The 26,510-nt window shown below is 36.2% G+C and overlaps 1 protein-coding gene across 4 annotated transcripts in view; it reads left to right on the forward strand.

Moving 5' to 3' along the window:
- Positions 1-26,510, forward strand: part of LOC139133522 (uncharacterized) — a 205,799-nt gene that overhangs the window by 56,741 nt on the left and 122,548 nt on the right. For 3 of the 4 annotated variants that reach the window (XM_070700175.1, XM_070700174.1, XM_070700176.1), the window contains 30 exons: positions 738-870; positions 4,749-4,979; positions 5,617-5,695; positions 6,606-6,676; positions 7,122-7,138; positions 7,611-7,746; positions 8,121-8,224; positions 8,787-8,960; positions 9,551-9,766; positions 10,238-10,415; positions 10,956-11,069; positions 12,302-12,487; positions 13,357-13,440; positions 14,424-14,575; positions 15,099-15,321; positions 16,134-16,285; positions 17,195-17,426; positions 18,193-18,356; positions 18,927-19,146; positions 20,041-20,353; positions 20,510-20,571; positions 21,087-21,250; positions 21,677-21,896; positions 22,362-22,674; positions 23,149-23,210; positions 23,536-23,699; positions 24,116-24,202; positions 24,387-24,519; positions 25,209-25,583; positions 25,947-25,976. In XM_070700175.1, the coding sequence (XP_070556276.1) occupies positions 738-870; positions 4,749-4,979; positions 5,617-5,695; positions 6,606-6,676; positions 7,122-7,138; positions 7,611-7,746; positions 8,121-8,224; positions 8,787-8,960; positions 9,551-9,766; positions 10,238-10,415; positions 10,956-11,069; positions 12,302-12,487; positions 13,357-13,440; positions 14,424-14,575; positions 15,099-15,321; positions 16,134-16,285; positions 17,195-17,426; positions 18,193-18,356; positions 18,927-19,146; positions 20,041-20,353; positions 20,510-20,571; positions 21,087-21,250; positions 21,677-21,896; positions 22,362-22,674; positions 23,149-23,210; positions 23,536-23,699; positions 24,116-24,202; positions 24,387-24,519; positions 25,209-25,583; positions 25,947-25,976 (4,789 nt within the window). The remainder of the gene's footprint in view (positions 1-737; positions 871-4,748; positions 4,980-5,616; positions 5,696-6,605; positions 6,677-7,121; positions 7,139-7,610; positions 7,747-8,120; positions 8,225-8,786; positions 8,961-9,550; positions 9,767-10,237; positions 10,416-10,955; positions 11,070-12,301; positions 12,488-13,356; positions 13,441-14,423; positions 14,576-15,098; positions 15,322-16,133; positions 16,286-17,194; positions 17,427-18,192; positions 18,357-18,926; positions 19,147-20,040; positions 20,354-20,509; positions 20,572-21,086; positions 21,251-21,676; positions 21,897-22,361; positions 22,675-23,148; positions 23,211-23,535; positions 23,700-24,115; positions 24,203-24,386; positions 24,520-25,208; positions 25,584-25,946; positions 25,977-26,510) is intronic. The other variant, XM_070700177.1, reaches the window with a different exon arrangement.

Genomic DNA, 26,510 nt, shown 5'->3' on the forward strand with positions numbered 1-26,510 from the left:
TTTCTTCCCTTCAGAGGGAAGTTATGTGTTTAATAATAAAAAACTGTAACTAAATGTCATATAGCATTAACTGTGAAGAGGCATGTAATAAAAATATTATTGCCTGAATACATGGGTTTATGTGCCCTCGCAGCAGGAGACAATTTGCCCTCCTGGCATCGGGCAAATTGTCACCTGCTCTCGGACACCTAAACCCATGTATTCAGGCAATAATATATAAGATGGCACACTTGTCCCACCACTTTCAGTGGTTTTGTCTAGGACTAACATTTTTTACAAATGGGTGAAAAAAGTAATTACGTCAGGATGTGCCTCTAAACCGATGTACTTCAACTTTTGCTCGAACTTTCCTCAAGAAAACTCTAAACTGTTCTCTTTCATAATCATTATCATTAATAAATATTTTGAGCTACCATTGCAAATTTTGAAACTGGAGAAACAAATTATGTTAGATTAAATGATATTTTGATTTTCAAGATGGCTCCATCCCTAAGTTAACTCTGTGGGAAGAATAAAATTTATATTTCAATGAAACTAAGAGGTTCAAATTGAGCCCACACAAGTGGTAGATCAGAAAAGTATTGTAAAGCTGTGGGTGTCTGAATTGAAATAATATCATTGAATTTATAACTGACACCCTTCAAGGTTTTCTGCCATATATGCAGGGGTTTTAAATCACTGTATGGAACATTGAGTGAAATATTTCTAAACTTATATTCAAATATTTTGATTTTTAGGTGATATTGAAAGACATCCACACTGGTGAGGAACTGAAGTTCCATTGCAATAAGTGGCTGTCAAAAGAAGATGACGACGGAGAAACATGCCGGGAAATGTCAGTCCTACGTCACGGAGAACCTCTCTATCCACGTAAGATAAAATATGAAATATTATTTCATGGTATTCTTTATTACAATAACCTTTTTAGTCATACTTATGTACCGGGTACGTATAAAAGTGCATATTTCTCTATCTTTATTTTTTGTTAATGTTTGTTTAATGTGTGCAGTCATCTGATGGTTTTTCAGTGATATGATAAATGTGTACATAGTAAAGTTGAAAATGGTTGTGAATTGGTGCAGACAGAGCCTGCTTTTCAGATTTTCACATTTTGTTCATAATTTTTAGCAGTGTTGTCTTGCAAAGCTACATATACTCAATGGCATTGTTACTAGGCAACCAGTTGCCTGCTGATATAAACAGTGCCCTCTGTAGGCAACTATTCAATGTTTTTCAACTTCATGAAATTTGATGAATACTGTATGGAGTTTGGCATTAGCAAACTCTAATTGTTTGGAATTCTTCAACAATTTGTGTGAAAAGGTTTTGCCTTTTACAAGACGCCGCCGTTGAAGTAACCACCATATCTTACATCTGTTTTCACATGTTACAATGCTACAAGCGTATTACTCACTCTGCCTCCAAATAAAAATAGTCTAACTGAATCATTGCTGACTGTAAACTCAAGTAAATATACTGTGCTGTAAAAATTTAAATCTGTATCAAAATTCAGGCTTAACTGCATGGATGCTCTTAATCAACTTTTATAGTTTCTAGTCAGTAATAATACTACATGGAGGACTGAAATTCTCCTCATCACACATTTTATTAAATGCATTTAAAAAGGACTTATTATTAATGAAATTTGTGCTGTAGTCCCCAGATGGAAATTTGTTTTACAACCTGGACACTATCAAACAATAAAAATACAGAGTTCTATTTTGTGTTACAGACGCAAAAGGATCTCTTTTGACTTTCATTTTTAATTGCTAAGCTATCTCTTTTTACTTTTTTTCAAAAGCAACACAATCAGGTTCAAAGCTGTATCATACACCTCAGGGACAGATATTCGGACTGTCAAACTTTTACAATATTTTTTTGGTCTTCCACTTGTCGGGGAGGCTCACTCTGAAGCTCTTAGTGTAAATAAACCTTTCACTGGCTTTGTTTTGTGAAACTGAAAATTTAATTTTTCCCCATTGAGATAACTCTGGGATGGCGGCCATTTTGAATTTCAAATATCGGCTGATATTGGGTAATTTGTGTCTCTAGCACCAAATTTTGCATTTTGACCCCAAACTTTTATTACTTATTTGGAAGGGAATGGTTTGAAGTTTCTTCAGTGACAGCATCAAGGACAATTCCAAGGAGATTAAGTAGTTGCTTTGCTTTGGTTTTCAGAGGATATACATATAATGTCAGATTTGCCATACAAATATGATATCAGGATTTTCTACCACACTCATCTATTATTCATAATGAAAGCAGACCCTTCCGTAGGTCCTAAATCCATCTTTCAACTTTTTCAAGAAAGTCCCTTTTACATCGTTTGCTCTGCAATTATGAAGTTTGGTTTAGTTTAAATGCCATCGGACCATAATTAATCATTCCTGTCAAAATTCAATTTTGATGTTATCAGTGGTACAAGCACAAAAAGTGTTCACGTTGGTAAATCAACACATTTTTGACAAGTTTTGATAGATTATCCAATTTGTCTCTTATATTGATGGCCATGTTTGACATCCCTGTCTTCATGACACATCGCTTTTCAGTGTTTGTCCTGCGTTGTGGGACACTCAATTACATGTAAATACCACAGTCATTTAATATCTTGTAAAAGTCACTTAGCAGGGCAATTAAGTCTGTTACTGTACATGGCACTTTCTAATTAACAAATTTACCCCGATGGTTGATGGTTGATATATAATTTGTAAGCCAAAGATGATAACGAAAGCATGAGCTAGCATTGTTTTGTTGACATGGTAACCAGTCTCCCTTCCATGAACATTGAGGTCTTTGCCTATGCTTAACCTTTTGACTACTGATGTCAGTTTTTGTCTCCTATATTGATAACAACCAAGATAATGTATTTTCAGTTCTAGAAAAATTTTTTGCGAATTTTTGATGAAATTTTGATTAAAGACTGCAGCAAATGAAAAGTGGTGTCTATTTAGTCCAAAATTATCAAAAAATTAAAAAAAAATTCATAAAAAATGTGTAAAATGTTGCACTAAAATTTTGATGGGAGAAATAACAGCACTCAAAGGTTTACAATATTACCACAATGCAGTATTGGTTTACTGATATCCAGGTCTGTATTTATCTGCCTGTGGATGAATACCTTTCAGCAATTAATCATACAATTGTCATCTTTTCCTTCAGTGGTGACTTAAAACAAATTTTGACACTGGATACACATACATTTATCTTCAGCCTTTAAGTAGTAATACCATTATTACTTATCTGTTCCAGTGACTGGCTTCTCATCAGTTTCATTTGAATTCATGTACAGTCATGTGTGAATTTTGAAATGTATCTTACAGATATTCAGAGAATTGCCACGATGATGGGAAAAAAGTTTTATTTTTAGAGCCTATGTTCACACTGTAAGGATAAAAATCATACAAATCTGTGTATCTGCTTATTGCTTTGATATTTAAAGCAAGAAACAGCTAATCGGATTAACTCTTTGAGTGCCAAAGTCAATTTTTGTCAGCTTTGTAAAACATATACCGTAGTCAATTTTTTTCGGATGTTTGCCAAAATTTTGATAAAAGCTTGTAGCCAGTAAAATGTAATGTCCTTTTGGTCCAAAATTATCCAAAAACTACCGAATTATTCACAAATATCGGTAAAATGTGTCTGCACCTAAAATTTTACAGCACTAAAAGAGTTAAAGTGAAATGTGTTTCTCCTCTTTTATTTATATTCATATATGTTGGGCTGTCCTCGTATTTGTATCAGGTACTAAGTTCACACTATAGGGTTTATGTTGCCTCTGAGGCAGCCCTGGTTTTACGCAAACCAATGTGAACTCCCTGGGTTGATGTTTGGCTGGCCTATTTTTTTTTTGCTGGGTCTGAGCCGACTAAACTTTTAGACCAGGCCAATAAATTGTGTGTGAATGGTTTCAGTTGGCCGTGGGCCCAGTTAACACCCTTACCATTGGCTTAAGAATGAGGTCTGTAAGTGACTCAGAGGCTAGAGATTCAAATATAGTACAAACGCCGACCAAAGTTTGTCTATCTCATGATAATCTTTGACCAGGCCCAGAGGCGGCCCAATGCCTAAGTTTGAACCTACATGTAACAAGTGCAACTGTCTAAATTCTTTACTTATCTCTCTACTGTCTACATGTATGATCATGTACCAATACCTATGCTGATTTACGTATGTGTGCAGCTTTCCACAAGTCTGTGGTTGTAGTCTTTGTGATGTGAAGAATTGCCTTTCCCATCTAAGAGGGAAAATTTAATGATCTGAAGGACCTGTGTGAGATTTTCAAGCAAAGAATGCCACCAATTATTTTTCCAACTGTACAATCCACACCTCTAACAAAGACTCAAGTTCAATACCAAAATGTTTTAGCTGCTCAGTCAGGGAGAGGGCTGATAGATGCCTTTTGTTCAGTAAGATGTAGTGATATAAGAGGAAGATTATGATAGACTCAACATAATAAGATGAGTGAGAACAGTCTTCTGATAGATTTCTCATGATTTATTCCATATATATCTCTCTTCGGTACATATCCGTCTTTTGGTCAGTATTCCATGTGTTCAGGAACCATGTTGAGGGTACTGTGCATTTTCAGCAGAAGTTGATAAAGGAGAAAACATGAGTATTGTCAAAAGCTGGTAAAGATGTGAGCTTGGAGCAGAAATATGATTAAATGGTTTAACTTATTAAAGATCTTGAAATATTCTTGCATGTAGTAATAACTTTTGTGATTTTTGTCTGTTTGTTTACAGTCTGGCAATATGAAGTTGCCACGGTGACAGGAGATTACTGGAATGCCGGTACAGCCGCAAACGTCTTCATCACCATGTACGGAGAAAGAGGAGACACGGGACCCCGGCATCTCCACCGTGCCAAGAGATCACAGAAATTCCAGAAGGGACAGACTGACATCTTCTCAGTCGAAGCAGTGTCTTTAGGATCTCTTCAGAAATTGACAATAGGCAATGACAGTACAGAACCAGGTATGTACCTTCACATGTCAGTTGTGAACAACTTTTGGATGAAAATTTCTATCATAATTGTCTACATCACATTCTACTCATAGTTTGTTTGAGCCAATTTACTACTGTCTTCTAGTTCTTAAGATTTTTAAATAGTGTATCATCCACCAACTCAAAAGAAAATTAATTTATAAAAAGCTGATACAGTAAAATAAATAATGTTTTTGGTTTGAATTATGCAGGTTTGATTGACAAGATTTAAAATGTATTTCACAAAATTTTGGTTTGCTTTCAATATAAATTTTCCTCTTTTATATCAGAAAAAAACTTTTAAAAGGTTAGGCTTTTGTATTGTTTTTGTAATCAGAAAAGGTGCGGTTCTGGTCACAGAGAAATACCAGAAACTAACTTTATAGATAGTCTACACAATTAATGGACCAGTTCACATCAATAGTAGTACCACTGAATTATTTTCTGTAACTAAGTCGGACTTCTGTATGTGGGTGAAAATCATACACATATGTTAATTTATTAAGTATTTACCCATAGTCTCATGAACAAGCCTTCTTTCCATTGTCACTATATATTTGTACTCATACAACAAGTTTTTGTCGGTGTTTGTGTTTGTGACCTTCCATTTATTCTGTTATCCATACAGGGCAAGGCTGGTATCTTGAGAGGGTTGTGGTCAGAGAATCACAAGACAGCCAGATTGAGTATACTTTCCCTTGTCAAAGGTAAATTTTGTAACTGTTTTTGCACACATTTTGCTTGATTTACTTGTCATTTTGTGAGAGAGCTCTTATCATTTCTTTATATGGCAAAGACCAACTTTTTTCATCTCATCTCATACTCAAACAAATTCCAGTGTACACAATTACTGAAACAATTGTAGATCTCATGATGGTGATATATTTCATGAATAGTTCATAAATTTGCAGTAATTTTATGACTGTTTATTATTCATGGTACCTTGTTTTATCATTGGATAACACATTGCAATTTTTTCACAAATTTTTCCATAAATAATTTTTCAGAGATATTACACAGTGTTTATGAAATATTTCAATGTGTTGTTGTGATTTTTTAATATTGGTTTCTGCCTTAAAAAGGTGAATCAATGTGCATACACGGTCTATACGGAGAATGCAAAATAAAATGGGGAGTTGTGGCCACCATGTGTTCAGTGATCAGAAAACAAAATATCGGTGTTGTCATTGGTTTCTGCTGTTGTGCCAATTATCAACTCACTTGCATATGAGGGGATTCCTTGGACTGCCAGCCAATGACATTGCTAAACTGTGTCACATGACAGGAAGTATGTTGACATGACCATGGCCTGCAAAGTAGTTTCAAGGATAAAATTGTTCTGCATCAGTAGGAACTGATAATCAATGACTTCTTGTAACCATGGAGTTTTAAAACTTTGCAACTTTTAAGAGAGTCAAAAACAGACTGCTCGTGTAAGTGCATCGTGAATTCCCATGATATTTTATTGATAGACATTTTTATTACAGGATAGTCTTTTCCCAAGATGAGCAGTCAAGCATTCTGCCATTAAGTTCATTGATCCATGCAAAGAAGGAAAAAACTGGGTCTTCTTTTAGCTACTGATGTATGTTTATGTCTTGTTTACTATCAATGCAGGTGGCTTGATGAAGGAGAAGATGATGCAAAGACAGTCAGAGAACTTTTTGTTGACAACAAACCTCGTCGCGGTAAGTGATCCTCTTACCGAATGATATTTTCCCCCTTCAATATACCTTGCTAATGAGTTCATTTTGTAGACCGAGAACAGATTTGAAGCAGTTAAATAAACTTTTTTGACATGATTTCAGTTTTGGAAAAAGCTTGCTGTAGTAAATCTCTCAAAAAGTAAAGAACTTTTCACATTCACTGAAGGATCTTTTCAGTGAAGGAGTGTGGAGAGCCAACATGGTATAGCGCCACCAGTGGTAAGAGCTGGGTGTGCTTTTGTATTATCTTGATTCTTTTCAGGTTCCTAGTGAACAATCAAAGTCAATGTATTCCTCCATCCTGGCATTGATTTTATCATACACTATATCAACTCACATACCTATGAGCTGTTTGATTTACATGTAACTCAGCAGCAATTTTTTTCTAATTCTTTATATTTTTGCCGTCTTTTCATTTGCTGCACAGGTTCTGAAAGAGAAATGGTAAGTTTTACTGAAAATCTAGTAAACCATTCCTGAATTTGAAAAAAATGTCAGCGCTTTCAAATCTAGGTTATACTCTGTGTCTTAAAGTTATTTTAAAAGTCTCCTTATTGTAAAGCAGTTTTGTTTTCCTTTTTTTTATACGTCTCTCATGTCTTACATTTTGTGCGAATGTGTGCAGTCACTTGTGCTCAACAAACTGAAAAGTCATGGAGCATGAAGTGTCTGATTTTAGCATTTCTGCCTTTGACTGACTATTATCCATCTAGTTTGGTTTATTTTACACTTCCTAGGCCTTTGGTTTATTCATCTAGGGTCATTTTTGTTTAAAATAGACAAATAGGAATTCTAATTTCACTGTAACATAGAATACCTCCATCCATAGTAATGTATACTACATGCTTAGCTTCTCATAGCCAATTTAATATTCAACAAATAATTCTCTTGTTTTGTTTTGTTTTTTGTTGTTCAGTGGGAACTTGAGAAATGGAAGTACAACAAGGGTAATCAGATTATCCTGTACTGTAAAGGAACAGGCAAACCAGTGCGTATCAAAGCAGATGCTACAGTGGACGCCCTCGGTGACATCAATGGGAAAGATCCCTTCAGTAAGTGGTTTGACAGTCTACGACTAGATTTGATCAATCGACAACAAAAATTTGCACTCTATATGATGTAATACTCATAAGGTATCACCCTTTCACCACTAAACATGTGGGATAACCCTATTGTTTTCTACCAGGTGGGTGAACCTATATACATGATATGGGGGTGAAAGGGTGTAAACTAGGTACCAGACCTCACCCGTGTAGAACCGTACAACTTTGGTAAAATCCTGGCACTTTAGATTGATAATTTGAAACCATGTTCACAGAAAGCAGACATGGAAACAGGATTTAGAGGCTTCTTTCCTTCAATATGAACAGAAACATGCATTTTGAACCTAACACAAACTTTTTTCTTTAAATTTGTCTCCTTTTAGCTCATTTTGAAGTTCACAAGAGGAAAACCAACATCCGTGTGCTCAGCAGTGTCATCAATCCATCCTATCACCTAGCAGTTGATCACAGTAAAGTACTCGGCCAGGTATGTAATCTGCTGTAACTTTCTGGTATTCTATCATCAGTACTTTTTGTTTTCTCCGATGTGTATTCCATTCAAGAATATTTTGGCAGACTTGAAGGAGCTGATTGGCTGTTGATTATGCAAATTGACCATGTGACCACTGTTACCCATTCAGAGATCGTATAAGTTGATGTTGGCAATGGCATACCGTGAAATATTTATTTTACCAACCCACTGTTTAACAACAGTGGTGCTATGGCTAAAGGCACCTTTTCCGTCGAGTATATAGTAAATTTCATATGAAATGCATGCTCCTCAGACAATCAAAAGACAGACAGTGCTGCAATGAGCAATCAGTTAAGGTAAACCTGAAGAACACAGGCCCACATTATCCATATGGTAATAATCAGTGCTTGGCTGACAAATATAAATCCTGAGATGATGTTGAATTAGTAAACACCTTACTATGGGTCCAGTATTGTTCACTCATGCAAAAGTGAGTCTCTATATCAGCGCAGATGCAAATTCATATCTGTTAATGAACTTGTTCGTCTGACCTTTTCACCTTCATTGTCGTTTACAGGGTAAAGGTGGTGCATACTGCGAGTTCAGAGTTCACGTTCAACAGGACAGAAGTGTTACCCTGGAATCAGTGAAGACGCCTGGACAGTACGTGACATTCCTAACCAATGGCAGAACAGGAGACACCAGGGGTCACGGCACCGGTCCAGCGAGACAATTTGTTACATACATGAAGGTAGGAGAGTCCTGCAAGTAAATTTTCCTATTGTCAGTTCATACTCAAATGATGTGAAGATGGCAGTCTATCACATCATGGTGGCGCTTTTATTTAAGTTCAGCAGAAGGAAATCACACATAAATTTTATTTACATATGTCACTGTCACTGTCTTGTTTAGTTTTCTATGTGAAAGACTGAAATAACTCCCATCTTACCTCATGGTGGCCCTCTAACATTGGATTGAACCTGTTGAAATTATCCAAACTGTCATGTTTTCTTAACTTGCCAAAGGAAACTGTATTTATTCATACAGGAATTCTATACATGGAGGATGTGCCATATTAATTTAAACTCCATCAAAATTGCCCAACGTTTTGCTTGAATGCCAGATGGATGGTTCAAAAGAATTTATTGAAACTAAATCATGATTAGCCGTTGAATCAAAATGAAAACTTTAATGTCCTAACATTGCTCCTACTTGAGTTCAGCTGTCATCAAATTTGTATCGATCCACATAAATAAGAGTGTAAGATTGAATGATGTTGCATGACAGTCAGTCGTCACACCATTTCCATGATAAGTTTCCATATTATAATTCTACTTACAGGGTATGTTCCGGGATGAAGGAATCATTGTCTTGCACACATCCAAGATCCAGGTCTTTGTGACCAATGCCAAGGGCGAGTGCCGGGCAGACGGTAGGCGATCTCAACGGGCGTACTGGAAAATTCACAAAGTTGATGAAGGCGGAATTCGCATGTTAGAAAGCGAGGCGTACCCTAACACATTTTTGAGGATCAAGGAAGGGCAGTGTGATTGCCAGGTATGTTTGTAACAGCGACTGTGATTGGTTGTCTTCTGAGTGTCAGGTATGGTTGTAACAGATACTGTGATTGGATTGGATTGATGAATGGTACCTTATTATTTGAATGAAAATCTTGGAGATATTAGATCGTAAATTCATTCCTAAGCAGGTTTACATAAATTATCTTGTGTCATCCTTTTGAGAAAACTTGATAGAGAATGCTGTTAAAATGTCATAAAAAGTACCAACATTCAAGAGTACCCAACTCTTTTACAAAACAAAACATACATCTCAACTGATAGGATGTGGTTGAACTTTGACCTATACTGTAGTGTGCTCTGATTGGATGATAGTACTCACCTGAATACATGCAGCAATTCTAATTGGACAATGTCATAAAAAGGGGTAGTAACAGTATCTTAGTTTATGCCAGGTGAACTAGTGACTAGTTTTCAGAGGGGAACCTTTTTCTTTTATTTCACATGACAGGGTACTGGTGATGCGGACTGCCATTTCATAATCAAGAGAGCCAAAGACAAAGGGTTTATCTCCCTCCAGTCTGCCAAGAGTAGAGGCCTGTACGTAGGCTTTACACCGGATGGTGCAGCCAGACCGACAGTGGACACCGGTGAAAGGAATGTCCGTTTGTATCCAGAGATCATACAATGTGAGTGTAAGCTTTTAAGGTCTGTCCATTTTGCCAGAAACTGCCATCAGAATTTTTCTATTATTCTCCCAGTCATGCTAGTTTATCAGTTGGATACTTATTGCAGAACGATAAGTAGTTCTGTTCTCTGCCAAAATATGTTTTAGAATTTTCCTTCCTACATAGTTCTTAAAAATTTGCCCAGCTATTGTGGCATCTTATAGAAATACTTGTACTTAAACTTTTCTGAAATCCAAGACTTGGTTCAGTCTAAACAACAACAAATTGTTAATAGCAGCTAAAATAAACACTATTTCCTTCAGTATTTATGGTTCTTGTTCAGTGAAACAGCCATCTCCAACTTATCACTGTCGCAGAGTATTATTACTCATAAAATGGTAGTAACTAAAGAACCAGTGTTGAGAGTATGTACTATCACATAATGCAAGCATATTTTATTACACAAACAGAAACATTTGTACCTGAGAGATTTTGTGATTACAAATATTGTTTCAAATGAACTTTCACCTTTGACCCCCCAAATGCTATCAAACGGATCAGTTGGTGTGGAGAAAGAGAGATTTGACAATGAGGTGGATATGGGTCCAGTGCCATACTTGACTGTTGACCCTGCCCTTGGCCCTGAACCTTCACCTACATTGCTATATCAAAGATGTAAGATATCGAGTGATATGTTGGTTGTGACATTGTCAGCTTCCATGATTACTAACACTCTGACTAACATGCTTTTCATTGTAATTTAACCCCCTTCACCACTATGGTTTGGCCCAATTCCATTGTTACCAATGGTGATTGTGGACCTGTTTACAGGGAATTAGGGGTGAACACAGGTTAAGCCTGCAAAATTTCTTATTCAAAAATACCACAACAGAGCCTCCACTGTAGCAATATGCTACTGTATCAAGTGAATGAAATACTGAATCAATATATGTATTGCAGCTTACGTTTGTATATTCTGAACTTTTCTCTGTGTTTGCCATCTTTGCTGCAAAAGGTTTGCACGACAGAAAATCCTAAACCGATAGTTGCTTTTTTTCTGCCACAAGTTTGCATTTAAACAATATCTTTTTTGGTTTACCAATTATGATCATTTCAAGTCTCTTCACTATCAAATTCTAGACTGAACTTTGTCAACTTACTGAAGTGTTGTGATTGTAGATCATAATTTTTGAAATTGGTTCAACATCATAATCATCATTTGCTGATGATTATATGAAATTATATTATCAAAGTGTTGAGTTGCTTTGACCATTCAAACTGAACAACACATATCAATATCTGCAACTTACAATATTGTCAAATGGATACTGAAAAAAGGCAAAACTGAAATTGAAAATGAGGCTTTAATGTCAAGGAATGTTTCAAAAACATGTATATTTCACATTTGTAAATTGCCATTGTAAATGTCACATTAGTATGTGTGATTTTGGTTTTGAAGTAACATTACTTATTAATCCCACAATGTGAATGGACATTTCTTACCTTTCTTTTGATTTGCCAAGCTCCATATGCACAACTCAAATACCGGTACATTTTGTAAATATCCAAAAACAAAAAATATATATTATATGCCGTCAACATTTGAACCATTCTTTATCAAACTAAAAGTAGGAATTAAATTTATTGTTACCATTAATACATAACATAGATTACATTTTCCCTGTACTAACACCCACAAATAAAGTGTGCTCTTTAATAATTTGTATGCTAAATAACTGTTTGCAAACGAACTCAAGTCCAAACAGCGCCCTCAAAGGCATTGTGTGTTATTTATTTTGTTTGCCGTGTCTATCTCAGCACTACTTGTTAATCTTCTGCAGTTATTTATTTTGTGCAACATTTAATCCTAAAATGCTTCATCTTCTTTGCATGCTGCTTTGCATCAGTGGAAATCATCGAGGAAGAGGGGTCATCCAGGTTCCCCTCAGCTACTGGCTCCCCCTTCATCTTGCCACCAAAATCACCCACCCCAACTCCTGGGGCACACAGCGAACCCCTCTCCCCATCCCCTACACTCAAGGTTCCAACTCCACCCAGGATACCCACACCCCCAGTATCACCAAAACCACAGAGTAAGGGTTATATGTCTGTGTGTGTGTGTGCCCTGTGTATATGCATAGGCCAGGCCTGGATGTATGTATGTGTGTCAACTAGTGTGTCCCCATGAGTGCATACATGTATGTGTGTGATCTTTGTTTTATGCATATGTGTATGTAGATGAATGTTTGTGTATGTGTGTGTATATGTGTTTGTATGTGTGTGTATGTGAGTGTGTATGTGTGTTTGTATGAGTGTGTGTGCATGTTTGTGTGTGTACTAGGGAGTGAATGTGTATTGTTCATCTGTGTGTTATTATGGCTGCCCTCTTTATGCAGGCCATTGAAATTTGATAAGTCTGTAGCACCAAATAATGTTTGAGGTCTTTATTGACAAAGAATATGATCACCATCAAATTAAAGTATGACCATAGAGTATAAAGAAATAAAAAATACAAACTAGCAAGTCATTGGTTGGATCCTTGTATTTTTTCTAAGAATGTAGTAAACACACATCATCATTTGAATTCCATAAATCCATTAACTGTAAATATAACATAATTAAATTGAAAATTAGAATTTAATAAATAATGCATAGATACAGTGCAATATGCATAGATTATGATAAAGCCTGGTGGATGTGAATGGAACTGTGCATATAATACAAAGAACTGTTGCTGGGATTGTCAAATAAGGTCTCACAATGAACACATACACATTTTGTGGCATGGTAACATGTTCTCGTTCATAACAAATACCATTTACCTGTCCATTTATAATCATATTAAGGTAAAATCTGTTACATTATGACAGGCAATAAAAATACTTTATAATTCTTACAATGTTGTCATTTAATAATACATGATGTATTATTTAAATATGCAAAATTAATTTGTCTGCCACAGGGGGAAGAAAGAAAGGGACAGATCAAATACCGTCACCAATACCAGAATCACCTCTTGTCATCGGAAATCAGAAACCGTCGAAAGGTAAGAAAGAGAATACAAGGGAAAATAGTATAAAAGATTCACTGAAGTTTCTATTTACTTTTTCAATCAACCATTAGAACTGTATGTCGTATACTGATATTTTGAATTTATGATATTGATCTACCGGTACTGTAGTCTAAGTGCAGTATGTGTGCAGGGCAAAACTAGTGGTAGAGGTTTCGATGTTTCTTTTTTGCATCTTAAACCATTGAGTGCCATAGTCAATTTTTGTCACCTTTATAAAATATTCTCTGGTCAATTTTTTCAGATTTTTGGCAAAATTTTTATAAAAACCTGTAGCCAATGAAATGGCATATCCGTTTGGTCCAAAATTATAAAAAATTACAGAAAAGTTCATAAAAATGGGTAAAATGTTGCTTGAAAATTTTGGTGGGAAAAAAATTACAGCACTCAAAGGGTTAATTGAAGGCAATGACTTTCATTTTGTCAAATGTTCAAATTTTATGAATTTCCAGCAAAGTGTTAAAGGGAACAGTGAGTGATAAGGTTTTGATTGTAAATAATTTCCTTCACAAACTATCGTAAATCTTGAATTTTCTGGAAGATGAATTTTACAGGAACAGATTTAATTCAAGAATTGATATTGGTATATCAGAATGTAGACCCTTTAGCCGCTGTTACAATGGTAACCTTTTGTAGTGTAGCACATTTTAATAAAGAATGATCTGTGTGTTGTATAGGCCAATACCCAGGTATATTTTACCAGATTTCCCCAGTCATGTTGCTGGGGTTCTATATATAATCCAATTACAGGACAACAAATGTTACCGGGAGCTCCCACACTATTTACACATGTTCCCAAGGCTTAGTGAAAAAACACTGAATGTAGTGCCGGTTTAGTATGACATGAACCACTCGATATACAGTATGCGTCTAATTTTGATATTTTGAGTGAATTTGGTAACACCATGATGCACTGATATGATTTCATGATATTGTAAAACTTTTCCATGGAAATTTAGACGGAGAGTGGAAGATCTGGTTGAAGTCTGGCAAGAAGGGAACCAAACTGCCAATCACAGTCATAGCATACGGCAAGAAAGGAACCTCAGATCTGCTGACCATCGGCAAAGAAGGGGAGGTCCTCCAAAGTGGTGGCGAAGAAGAATTTGTGGTAAGTTACATCTACATAAAAAACTTACATGTCCTGGTTTATGCACGTAGGCAGGCAACTTTGTGTGTAATAAAATCCAGAATGTACATTTTGTACTCAGACAAATTAAAAAAAATCATTCTCTCCTGTTTACCAAATATTGTAAAAGGCTTTGCTATTCCATTTACAAACCTGTACAGGCAGCAATGTCATCAATGCAGTCATGAGCCAACAAGTTAGCTTTTCAAGATACTTTTATGAGACAGTACATAAATCAAAGCACGACAGAGCACGACTGTAATCCATTCATATTCATGTACAGTAAGCACTTGTACTTGAGCAATCTCATCTACTTCTCTTTTAAACTTACTGAGAATTCTTAACTTTACTTTATTGCTAAAAATGTTCAAAATACATGAAATTATATAGAAACTATAGTAATGAATTGCAAACAAAAACTGACCCCCCCCCCCCCCCCCCCCTTATTGAGATCAAGGCTGGTGCAAGTATCGTAAGTAATGAATTTTTGAACTTTGACCTCCAGGTCAACCTCAGTGGGGTCAGTGACATGTACAAAATACGACTCGGGCTGACCGACAAGCATGCAGCCTCGGAGTCCTGGCATCTCAACCAAGTACGCATGCAGGACATGACGAGCAATGAGCAACTGAAATTCAAAGTGCAACGCTGGTTGTCCAGGTCTGAAGATGACGGCGATACACTCAGGGAATTAGCCGTGGTCCGACCACAGAAGAAACCCCTACCAAGTGAGTGCAGATTTGCTGTCCTCATTGACATTGCAATTTTTTCATAACATATTTCACAAGTATAATTGTATGGGATCCCAACCAGTATCTTAAGGAAATGAAAGACTTAAACTTTTGCTTAAACTATTCTCAAACAAATTTTCAACCATTCTCTTTCAAAATCAATAATAAAATTGTCACCGTGCAAATTTTTGTACAAGAGAAACAAGATACCCGATATTTACTGATATTTAAAATTCAAAATGGCTGCCATCCGATAAATTCCTGATTTCCACAAAGATAAGCAAATGAAAACTTTCTTTACTCCATAAGCTTCAAAACGAGCCCTCACAAGTTGTAGGCCAAAGGAATATTGTAAAAGTTTGAGAGTCTGAATATCTATCCTAGAGGTATATTCTGCCTTTAATATACATTCAGATTTTCAAGAAGCCATATGTATCTATGCTATGTATGGAAACATGAATGGTTCAAAGTTTCTCTGTATCAAAGATTTGAACTTTTCACCCCATATTTCTGGATATTGATCAAACAATCTTATCAAAACCCAAAAATTAATCATACCAAAAAACTGGTAGTCAGAGAGTTTACTTGAACTTGTCATCCCTATTGCCACTTACAGAGTTCCAACTTTGCTGAAGAAAACAATGGGCTTTAACCATAATGTGGGGGTAAAAACAGTAAAAAAGCAAATATTTTGTTGTCCAAGTGGTCTAGTAAACTGTCTTTATGTGACATAATAGTTTTATCCATTATAAAAGTCTATAATTGTTTGTTTCCTAGTCATGATATTTATTTAATTTTTCTCTTGACAGCTTTCAAGTATTTCATCCATGTTTACACTGGAGATGAGCCTGGTGCTGACACTGATGCCAATGTTTACATCTGTATCTATGGTGACAGAGGAGACACTGGAAAGAGGTTGCTGCACAGGTCGGACAACAAAGAACTCTTCCAGCAGGGTCAGGTACGTGTAGTCACGACTCACATCTCCCAGTTTTGTCCTTTTGCAATACCTAGCAGTAAGTGCAGCCCAGTTTTCTATCAATGGCTTACTCAGCCCATTGCACCTGGGTGAAAATACAGTAGCAACTCATGTTTTCTAACGCATGGTATTTTTGCATTAGTCTTGCAAAGTTTGATTAAAATAAAAAGTGTCTTTTCAGCTCTGTGCTATCAAAAAATACACCATTTGAGTTTCAGCAGAGGAATACTAAGGGGAGGTCAAGGGTGAATTCCCATTTGTAAGATGACTAAGGGATTCCTGACAAGTAACATATGAAAGACTGGAATTAACTCAGTGGAAATCACAAAAAGTTTCAAGCAGTATGGTAGCTGTAATAATCTATTAGTGCAAGATGCGAGGTATAATGATATTCAAATATGCAGATTACATTAATGAGCATTGTTTCGGTATTAAAATTCTATGCTAATGACCCTTAATCAATGTAGAATATTCATGTACCTCGGATCTTGCATTGTATAGTAATAATTGATAATTCTTTTTATTTCTTTTTGTTCTGTTTTTGAAGTCAAATTTGCATTTCTATACAATGAAGATTACTAAAGGCCGTAGACAGTTTTCTTGAGGGTCAGGGTTTTTTTTGAGGGTCTATGTAAAGGACAACTTAAACAGTGTTCTAGTTTTAGAGCACCATGTACAGATAAACTGCATTGACCTTCATCATGGACAAGTCTGTATCTTTCTCTATTCAAGAATACAAGAGATAAGAAGAGAAAATCTAACTTTCTTACATGTAGAAAGAGTAATCGAGGATACTTTGAAATTTCAAAGCAGTTATGACTGATTGTTGAAGAAAATTGCATTTCTCTTGATGATGATCATAACTTTTTTCATCGTTTTGTTTTCTTAAAGGTTGATTGCTTTGAACTTGAAGCTGTCTCTCTCAGCAAACTCAACAAGGTCGTCATTTCACACGACGGCAAAGGCCCCGGTGCAGGATGGTTCTGTCAGAGTGTGGTCATCAGAGACAAGAAAGACGCCAAAAAGGAATTTGTGTTCCCATGTAACAAGTGGTTAGATGAGGGACTTGACGACAAAAAGATTGAACGAGAACTCCTGTTGAAAGAAGAGAGAGAAATACAACGTAAGTAGCTACATACAAAAGACGAACAATGATCCAATACCAAGGTTCATTGTCTGCGTGTCCCAGACGGCCATTTTGACGTCAATTGGACTAGCAGTTCTGAAAAGTACTTGACCATATAGAAGCGTGTAATTTTCAGTCTGTCATCAAAATTACAGTCTCTTTGCACAAAACCACATGTAATAGTTCAGTTCATGAAAGTTTCAGAATAATTGTTTTCACATGAACCAATCAAGGTAAAACTAAATTCAATCATTCATGACAATTACTTCTTACCTGTACATCCAAGTTAGCCAAATTGGAATACAGTACGTTAATCATACTAAGTGAATATTTTTAGACAGTAACGTATATCTGATCAGAATAGACAAATCTTAGTTTTGTGACCTGGATAGGCAAGTGAAACATTATTTTGAGTCCCATGTAACACAATTATGCATTCGTTCTCTCACCAAAGTCTTCCAAGCCACTTTTGACAGTGAGCTCTTTCTTTACCCAATGTACAAACTGTAGATTTCTCAACAAGAAGAGTTGTGATTTCCACACAATACAATTGTTGTGTAATTTGGTTTGTAAGCTTATTATAATTGTTGAACTTTTGCAACATGTAATTTTTTCCTACGACTATAGGTTTGGCTGATCAGTCTGCACTAGACTTTAATTGTTGAATTTTCAAATTGTCATACAGTAACTTCACGGAGTGATGAAAAGATTTTTATTAATGATTGATGCTTAGCAATTAATTGTTTGTTTGTTTTTGTTTCAGCCAATGATTGGTTAGTGTGGGTGACCACAGGTCGCGAGGGGTCATCATCAACCACATCCAAGGTTATGCTATTTGCATATGGCTCCAAGGGCCCATCAGAAGGCCTTGTACTTGGAAGTGGCAAAGATGGATACTTTTATCCAGGTGTCACCGATGAATTCAAGGTACAGTAGAAATTCAGAAATGCATCTGAATCCAGTGTCAGTATTGTTGTTAATCACTTTCATTGTTTGAAAACTTTCAGTTGTCTTTTGTTTAATATGTTACAATCGCAACTCATGAAACTGCTGGGTTGTAGATACCATGTCCCAACTCATAACTAAATGTTATACTGTGTAGTACGTTTTTGATAACCAAGCAACTTGAAGTATCTACCAATGAATTTGTAGATGAAGTCTGATGAATGGCTGTAATGACTTGCCATACAATGTAGTCATAAGCTTTTAAAAAACACATAATTTCATGAACAACTTTGCAACAAGATCTATATCTGTACCAGTGTTGAATATGTGGGGAAATAAATGTTCACTTTTCACAAAAAAATTGAACAGTTATGTAATAAAAGTGTCTCCGTATGATCCTTGGAAACGGTAACATTTGGAGCAGTTTCATTCTCTAAAAGTAAAATCGTATGCCTCTGTATCACTAGAAATGTGTGTAAGCAAAAAAGACCACAGTGAATATCCATACAATCAGGTAAAAAACTCCATTTTTTCGTTTGTTTGTATCTGTAGGTCAATCTTGGCAGCATTGGTGATCTGTTTAAAGTACGTATTGGCCACAACAACGCTGATGATGAACCGTCATGGTACCTGGAAAAAGTGAGAATGAGAGATATGAATGATGGTACTCTGCATTCTCTCGATGTCAATCGCTGGTTGTCAAGGGAACACGACGACCTTGATGTCTGGAGGGAACTGCCGATAGCATTGCCTGGAAAAGAACCACTGCCAGGTTTGTGAAGAAGGGTTTTTCCATGACTAGTCTAGCTGTGGTATTTACTTCCATGTATGCACGTAGTGGGCTGTGGACAAAAGTGATTTTTTTGATCGTGTCCATAGAACATTGTTTACACACTCACCTGTATGTCTGAAAACCATAGCTGGGAGCCAGGCTAGGTTTTTCCTTCCATGCCTGTTTGTAATGGTCCAGCTTGTTGTTTTCTTTAAAACTTTGGACCTGACTATTTAGAATTTAGGGATGGAAAGGTGTATACTCATTTAATTAAGAGCCATTGGTATATGGGGCACATATGTAATATTTTGTGACAGTTTAAATGATGATTGTCTCCAAAACTAACAATGTGTTGAACTATCAGGAAAAGAATGATGAAACTTAAGAGTCTCAGTGTGGCATCTGAATGTGTCATTAAACTGTATTCATAATTATTTTACTTAATGGTGAGCTTTGCCCCCAGGCACTGGGTCAGTCATTCCTGGATTCAGTCTTTCAGATTTTGATAGAGTTACAAAGAATTTTGACTTAATTGAACTTTATTAGCATAACACTCATTTCACCCTAGGTACCGTTTACAATGGTGATACATAACATCAGAATAGCGGCAATCAGGCCAGTATAGTAAAAGTAATAAAATGTACAAGACTCTTTATCATTCTCAGAAAATTGCTCTTGTATTTCTAACATCCAAGGGGCCTAGAACAATAATAAAAAAATATACACAATACCCTTAGTACAGATCAAATATGCATAATATAAAACATTCTAAAGAACTGATATATTAATTTTTAGCTCACATTTGGTATATGTATATATACCAAAGAGAGGTTATCTTATAAGGTGAATCAGTTAATTTGTTATATTAATTGTTTTCTTTCCTTTGATTTTTAGTCATGAAGTATGTTGTTCAAGTGTTCACTGGTGACTTTGACAAAGCCAAGACCTCAGCCACTGTCTTCATCAACTTGCACGGCAAGAGAGCGGACTGCGGCAAAAGGGTGCTATTCAAGTCCAAAAACCATGATGAAAAGTTTGAGATCAACCAGATGGACGAGTTTGAAATTGAAGCCGTGCACCTGGGTGACGTGAAAAAGGTTCTGATTGGCCATGACGGAAAGACACCTGGTCAAGGGTGGTATTTGGATAAAGTCATCGTCAAGGAATCACAGGACAGCAACAAGGAAATGTTCTTCCCATGTAGAAAGTAAATATTGTCTAGATGATATAGATTTTTTGAAATGCATGACACACTTTTGAAATGAAATATTTATATAGATTCTACTAAGAATCCCACGACTGCTTTTAGAACCCACCTCATATGTGTGTGTTTTCCTATAACGTACTTTTGTTGTTGTTTCAGGTGGTTTGATAAAGGTTTAGAGGATAAGAAAATAGAGAGAGAATTGAGTGCAGAAAAACCTGGTGAGTTTAGACACATATCTTCATCTACACACTCTTTTGCCACAAAAGTGTCATACATTATGAATTTCACCAAGTGCTGCAGAAAAATTGACTGGAGGCAATTTTGAGTAGACAATCCACAAATTTTAGTCAGTTTTCATACCCAACAAGATCTAAGGTAGTTTTGAGTGACACAGAAGATACAGATAGCTCAAGGGGAAACAAGTTTAATTACTAGTCTTCCATCGACATTGGTTCAGTGTTATTGTTTCACTTGAAAAAGTTGATGTATACAGAGCAAAGTTGACTTCACTTAAAGTCAACTGACACAGGATTACAAGGAATGTGCTAATGGATTTTGCAGTACATCTTAATTTTGCTAATGCAAAAAAAGAGACTGAAAAGTGTTATTTTAAGAGCGAGGTACGTATATTTAGTTTTCATGCAAATACCTGTTATTGCTTTGTGGATTTATTTGTTTGATAAAAGGACCATGGAAAGTTCCATAACGAGTCCCTATTTTCTCTACTTTACAGTTGGAGAGTATTCCGTGACCTTTGTCACAGGGGATGACTCAATGAGTAGAGGGGATGCCAAGGTCTATTTTGAAGTCTACGGTGACAATGGCTACACAGATCCCTTCGTTCTTGGTGCTACAAAGAAGGAGTATTTCTCACCTGGAGGCGTTGACCGCTTTGAGGTGAGCTCTTCAGTGCTTGCACAAATGCTAAATGGTGATTGGTCATCCAGGTCATGTGATTGATTTCTGATAATCTCATTGGATGACTTGAAACTCATAAAAACGTGAATTCTTTGTGATAGATTTGCCTTGACCATGAACTAAAATGGGGATACTTTCAAACATTTTACAAATACCTGGCACAAGGTATACAGTAATAATTGATAAGTTTCTCTTCGGAAAAATAAATGCCTATGTTGCAGTGTGAATAGCATGAAGTAATTTAAGATGAAGCACTGAGAACAAAGTTTTGAACTGAAACTTTTATCATTTACAAATTTGTAGCTATAATAAAACACCATGTAGAAGTGTAAGTACAGGACTCACATTAATCAGACATGGCCAAAATAATATGAGAAATTAAATTTCTAAATTTCATCTCTTCAGGTCAACGTTGGTGATATAGGAGACATATACAAAATCCGCGTCAGTCACCGTGATGAGCAGAAATGGGACGGATGGTACCTTAAAGAAGTCAAGATGCTTGACAGACTCAAGAAACAGACAGTGGTCTATAAATGTGACAGATGGATGTCCAGGACTGAGGATGATCTGGATATTGTCAGGGAAATGCCCACAGAGAGACCTGGCAAAGACTCATTACCACGTACGTATAGCATTCCTGTTAGAGTTACTGCATGTGAAAGAAGGGAAATATGTAAAATGGGGCTGACCTCTAATACCATAATACCAGTGCAGTTCTGTAAATATATGTGTGAAATTTTTAGACTTTTGCAAATTACCCACAAAGAAATGTAAAACTTTAAATTTTTAATCAATAATACTCTCGATATCTGTTCTTAATATGATACAAGATCCTAAAACATTCCTGTAAACAAAAAACTTGTCTATAAGAATGCTGTTTACTTATTCCTACTGTTAAGTTTGTATTGCAAGATGTGAAGGCAGCCAAAAAATTAACTAAGTTGTGTAATTCACGAAATAATTTACAAATGATTTACTTTGATCTAGACAAACAGCTTGATGAGATGTGCTCAAGGAGAGATACTCGATATTAATGAGAGTTATAATAATGCAAATAACTAATCAAAAATTGTTTTATTGTTTTCAGTTGTGAAGTACCACATTGAAGTTTACACTGGAAGTATGGCCAATGCAGACACCAAAGCCAATGTCTACATGACAATCTTCGGCAAGAACGGAGACTGCGGTAGAAGAATCCTGTACAAGTCCAAGAACAATGAGGAGAAATTCCAACGTGACCAGAAAGACATCTTTGAAATCGAGGCAGTTCACCTGATGGATCTCAGGAAAGTAGTCATCGGACATGACGGAATGATAGGTGGGGAAGGATGGTTCCTGGAAAAAATCATCATCAAGGAACATCCGGATTCAGATGAAGAGTGGTACTTTCTATGCAGGAAGTGAGTAGTTTATACAGCTGCATAACACTTTAAAATTAAACATATTTTCATCATTATATTTCTGAATTGCATTTCACTGAAACTTTCCTTTGTATGTATTTTCCTTCCAGTCATGCTTGAATCTATGATTTTCCACACACTCTTTGCATAAAAATTATAATTAGGCAAAGACAGAAAATAATGTGTCAGATAATATGGTGCACCTAACGAACACTGGGCCACATCCTCATTATGGTAGAATCGGTGCTTGTCTGGGGGTGCCTTTCACTGTCAATAAATACCATTAACCCCCTAAGATAATGTTGAAGTGTACCATAGATCAGCATTGATCCGGTATTTTTCAGTCTTTCCAAGCTGTATGTTGACAACTGCATTAAAGCATCAGGAAGTTATGTGATGCAGTGTAAGTTGAAGAAATATTTTGGGTGTGGAATATATTTAATTCGGTCTACATTTTTTACTTTCCATGTGAAGATGGCTAGACAGCTCTAAAAATGGCAGAAAGATTGAACGGGAACTCAAACCCAGCAAACCAGGTGAGTTGATGAAATTCAAACGGTCAGGCTCAATACAGCATTTCAGTGAAATTGTAGTCATTTTGAATTCAGTATATATCTATAGCAAACTAGAAGATTGCTATCCATAGTACACTATGACAAAAGTTTCTTGTGTAGAGCAGTTACTTGAACATGTTACAAAGGTTCCCAAGTTGAGATCTCACATTACAGGATAGTAGAATGTCACCAGACTTGTCTAATTTTTTGTAGAACAACTGACTCTATGTGTGTAAGAGTTTAGATATATTAGTATCTCTTTATGAGATGTGCATCACCTTGTAATGATTTTCCCTGTTATTTTCAGAGTATGAATGGACAGTGTGGATCACAACAGGAAGCAGGTCTTCAAATCGTAATGGTGCTCCTGCCCACATTGTGGTTTACGGTGATAAAGGCAAAAGTGATATGATACCGCTTGGAGATGCCAGACCAAAGACTCTCATGGCTGGACAGACTGATGAATTTGAGGTCAGTGAAAATGTCCTTTCACTGTTTTTAATTCACAAGCAAGAATGCAAATGTAATGTTGTTTCATGGCATGTGATCAGTCTTCAAATATGATATGTAAATGATATGCAAATGATAGATAGCTGGGAGTGGGAGATATTCTTAGAAATGCCCCCTTGGGTGTATCCCTCTATTGAAGAAAGTGAAGAAGGAATTTATGATGGGAAAATAGCAAGTGGAAATTACTAAATAGTTGGTGACTTCTTTGATGTCTGGCTAAAATAAATGCACTGTATCATACATTTCAAAGCCTGATAACAATTTTTACCAAAACCTGTATGATATGATTTTTTGTAAAGTATCGCACATGACTGTATAGAAATTGAGGTTAAATTGTTAATAACTTTTATTCATTTTTCTTGGTTTTCTTGTAACAGATTCAAACAAACAAAGTTGGCAAAGTGTACAAGATCCGTATTGGCTATGAGGATGATGACAAATGGGATGGCTGGCATGTGGAAGAGGTAAGTGTGGATTTCTCATTCTTTTCATTTGGATCACCGGGTACTTCTGACAGTGATACTTCTGATATTTGCTTACAGGTCTATCTAGTCAATGCTTGTAAAATCTGGTGATAAATACTTGCTTCAGATAAATCATTACAAACTTTATGTCAAAATGATTTGGTCTTTTTTTGACATTTTCCAGGTGAGGTTGAAAGAACGTGCCAGTAAAGATATCCTGACATTCCCTGTTGATAGATGGATGTCAAGGTCAGAAGATGATTCCGACATTGTACGGGAATTACCAGCTTTGAGAGGAAATAAAGGCCCATTGACAGGTAATTGTGTTTCATATGTTCATTGGTTTTAGGGTGTGTCCTGACAACAGTAACCAAGATGGATACATCTAAAAATTCACCTTATTTCCAGTATCAGAAATTCATTGAAATAAACACCTGACATCCAGACGGGTAATTCCAAAAGTTGCCTGCCTGCCTGAGCAAAATAGCACCTCCCCTACAATTGTTTCACTTACTTTATACTCTGTGTAGCTCAACTAAGATTTCAGCAAACCAAGAAAAGAAATTACTTCCACCTGTCCATCTCATCAGCTTGGCAAAAAATTTACTTACTTCCAGCAGGCAGTTATTTCCCACTCTGCGATTCCTAAGTACAAAGGTCCTTCCTAGTGAAAACAGCAGGGTGCTACCAAATGCTAGTACAGAAAGAGGTGTGTGTTTTGGACAGGCTTTCATGAAGATGATGTTCAAATTCAAATTTGCAACCATAAGTCAGTCTGTCAATGTGACTGTCAGTGTAACTGTTTGGCTGACTGTATGTCTGTATGACTGACTTGCTGTCCAAATATCAACATCCATCCTTATTCTGCTTACAAATTCAAATTTTCTCATCTTTTATTTGGCACTGATACGTCACTCTGTAACACAAACCTTTAAAAAATCCTCAAAAATTGAATTTCCATACGATCATTTCACAAAGTCTACAACTTTGCTTCATTTATTTTTAGTATTCAGATACCATGTTCAAGTGTACACTAGCGACCTTGACAATGCAGATACCGATTCTAAAGTCTTTGTTACCATATATGGTAAAAGAGGTGACACGGGTGAAAGGGCGCTCTACACGTCCAAAAACAACCGAGAGAAATTCCAAAGGGGACAGATGGACATCTTTGAAATCGAAGCTGTCGATCTTGACGACATTAAAAGCGTGGTGCTCAGACATGATGGCAGGGAGCCAGGGCAAGGCTGGCATGTGGACCACGTCGTCGTCAAGGAGACAGAAGATGCAGAGAAGGAGTGGTACTTTCCCTGCAACCGATGGTTTGATGTCAGCAAAGATGACAGAAAGATTGAGAGAGAGCTTACCACAGGGAAACCAGGTGCGCACCTTGGCAACAGCCAATCATATTACGTGAAGAGTACTTTGTTTGTGCTTAGTCTTGTATATTATTTGATACAGGTGTGATACTCAGATGAGAAACTGACATTTTGCTCAAATCACCTCAAAAAGAGAGTTACATCTCTTAGACAAATCTCTCAAGCATAAACATTTTGTGTGGAGTGCAGAATATAATCAAGACACTGAATTTGTTACTGAAGACCTGAATCATAAAAGGAAGACATCAAAATGCCAATATAATTTGCATTTACTGCATCACTTCAATCAATATGATATCATTGATACAGAATTTCTCTGAAAAGTGGCATATTGTAATTGTTTCTTATCTGTTCATATTTTTCAGACATCCCCAAACCACCAACTCCAGAGCCAAGTGAGTATATTTACAACTTATTTATAGCAGATCATTGCAGTAGTTTAGGAAATATACTGTGTTAACTGCAATTTTTTTTCGTATTTTTGTTTCATCTGTATTATGCTGTTTCTTGTTGTACTTCTATTCAATGAATAGTGTTGAGTTGGTTAAGAAAGCCTTTTTGTACAGAATGTTATTGTTCAATGAATTTTCGACTAGAATTCAACTGTTGACAAAATATTGCTCACGATGCACAAGGAATTATGTTGGCAAGGCAGATATGAGTACTCAGTATTTTTACCATACTTCAAGAATAAGAACATGCATTTGTTTTCCAGGACAAAAATATTGACTATAGTATTCAAAAGGTACAGCTGCTGTCACTTCAACCATAAAATGATTTTTGGTTTCCCTTTCTGCATCAAATACAAAGGTGTTTTTAATGTAATCATTTTATGCATATTGCAAAATGTGATATCAAGCAGAGGGTACTGATTGCCCAATACTCTCAGTCTGAGATTTAGTTTGACATACTGTGTGTGTTGTTATCTG

The sequence above is a fragment of the Ptychodera flava genome, chromosome 5 (genome assembly GCF_041260155.1).
Source record: "Ptychodera flava strain L36383 chromosome 5, AS_Pfla_20210202, whole genome shotgun sequence".
NCBI classification, from domain to species: domain Eukaryota; kingdom Metazoa; phylum Hemichordata; class Enteropneusta; family Ptychoderidae; genus Ptychodera; species Ptychodera flava.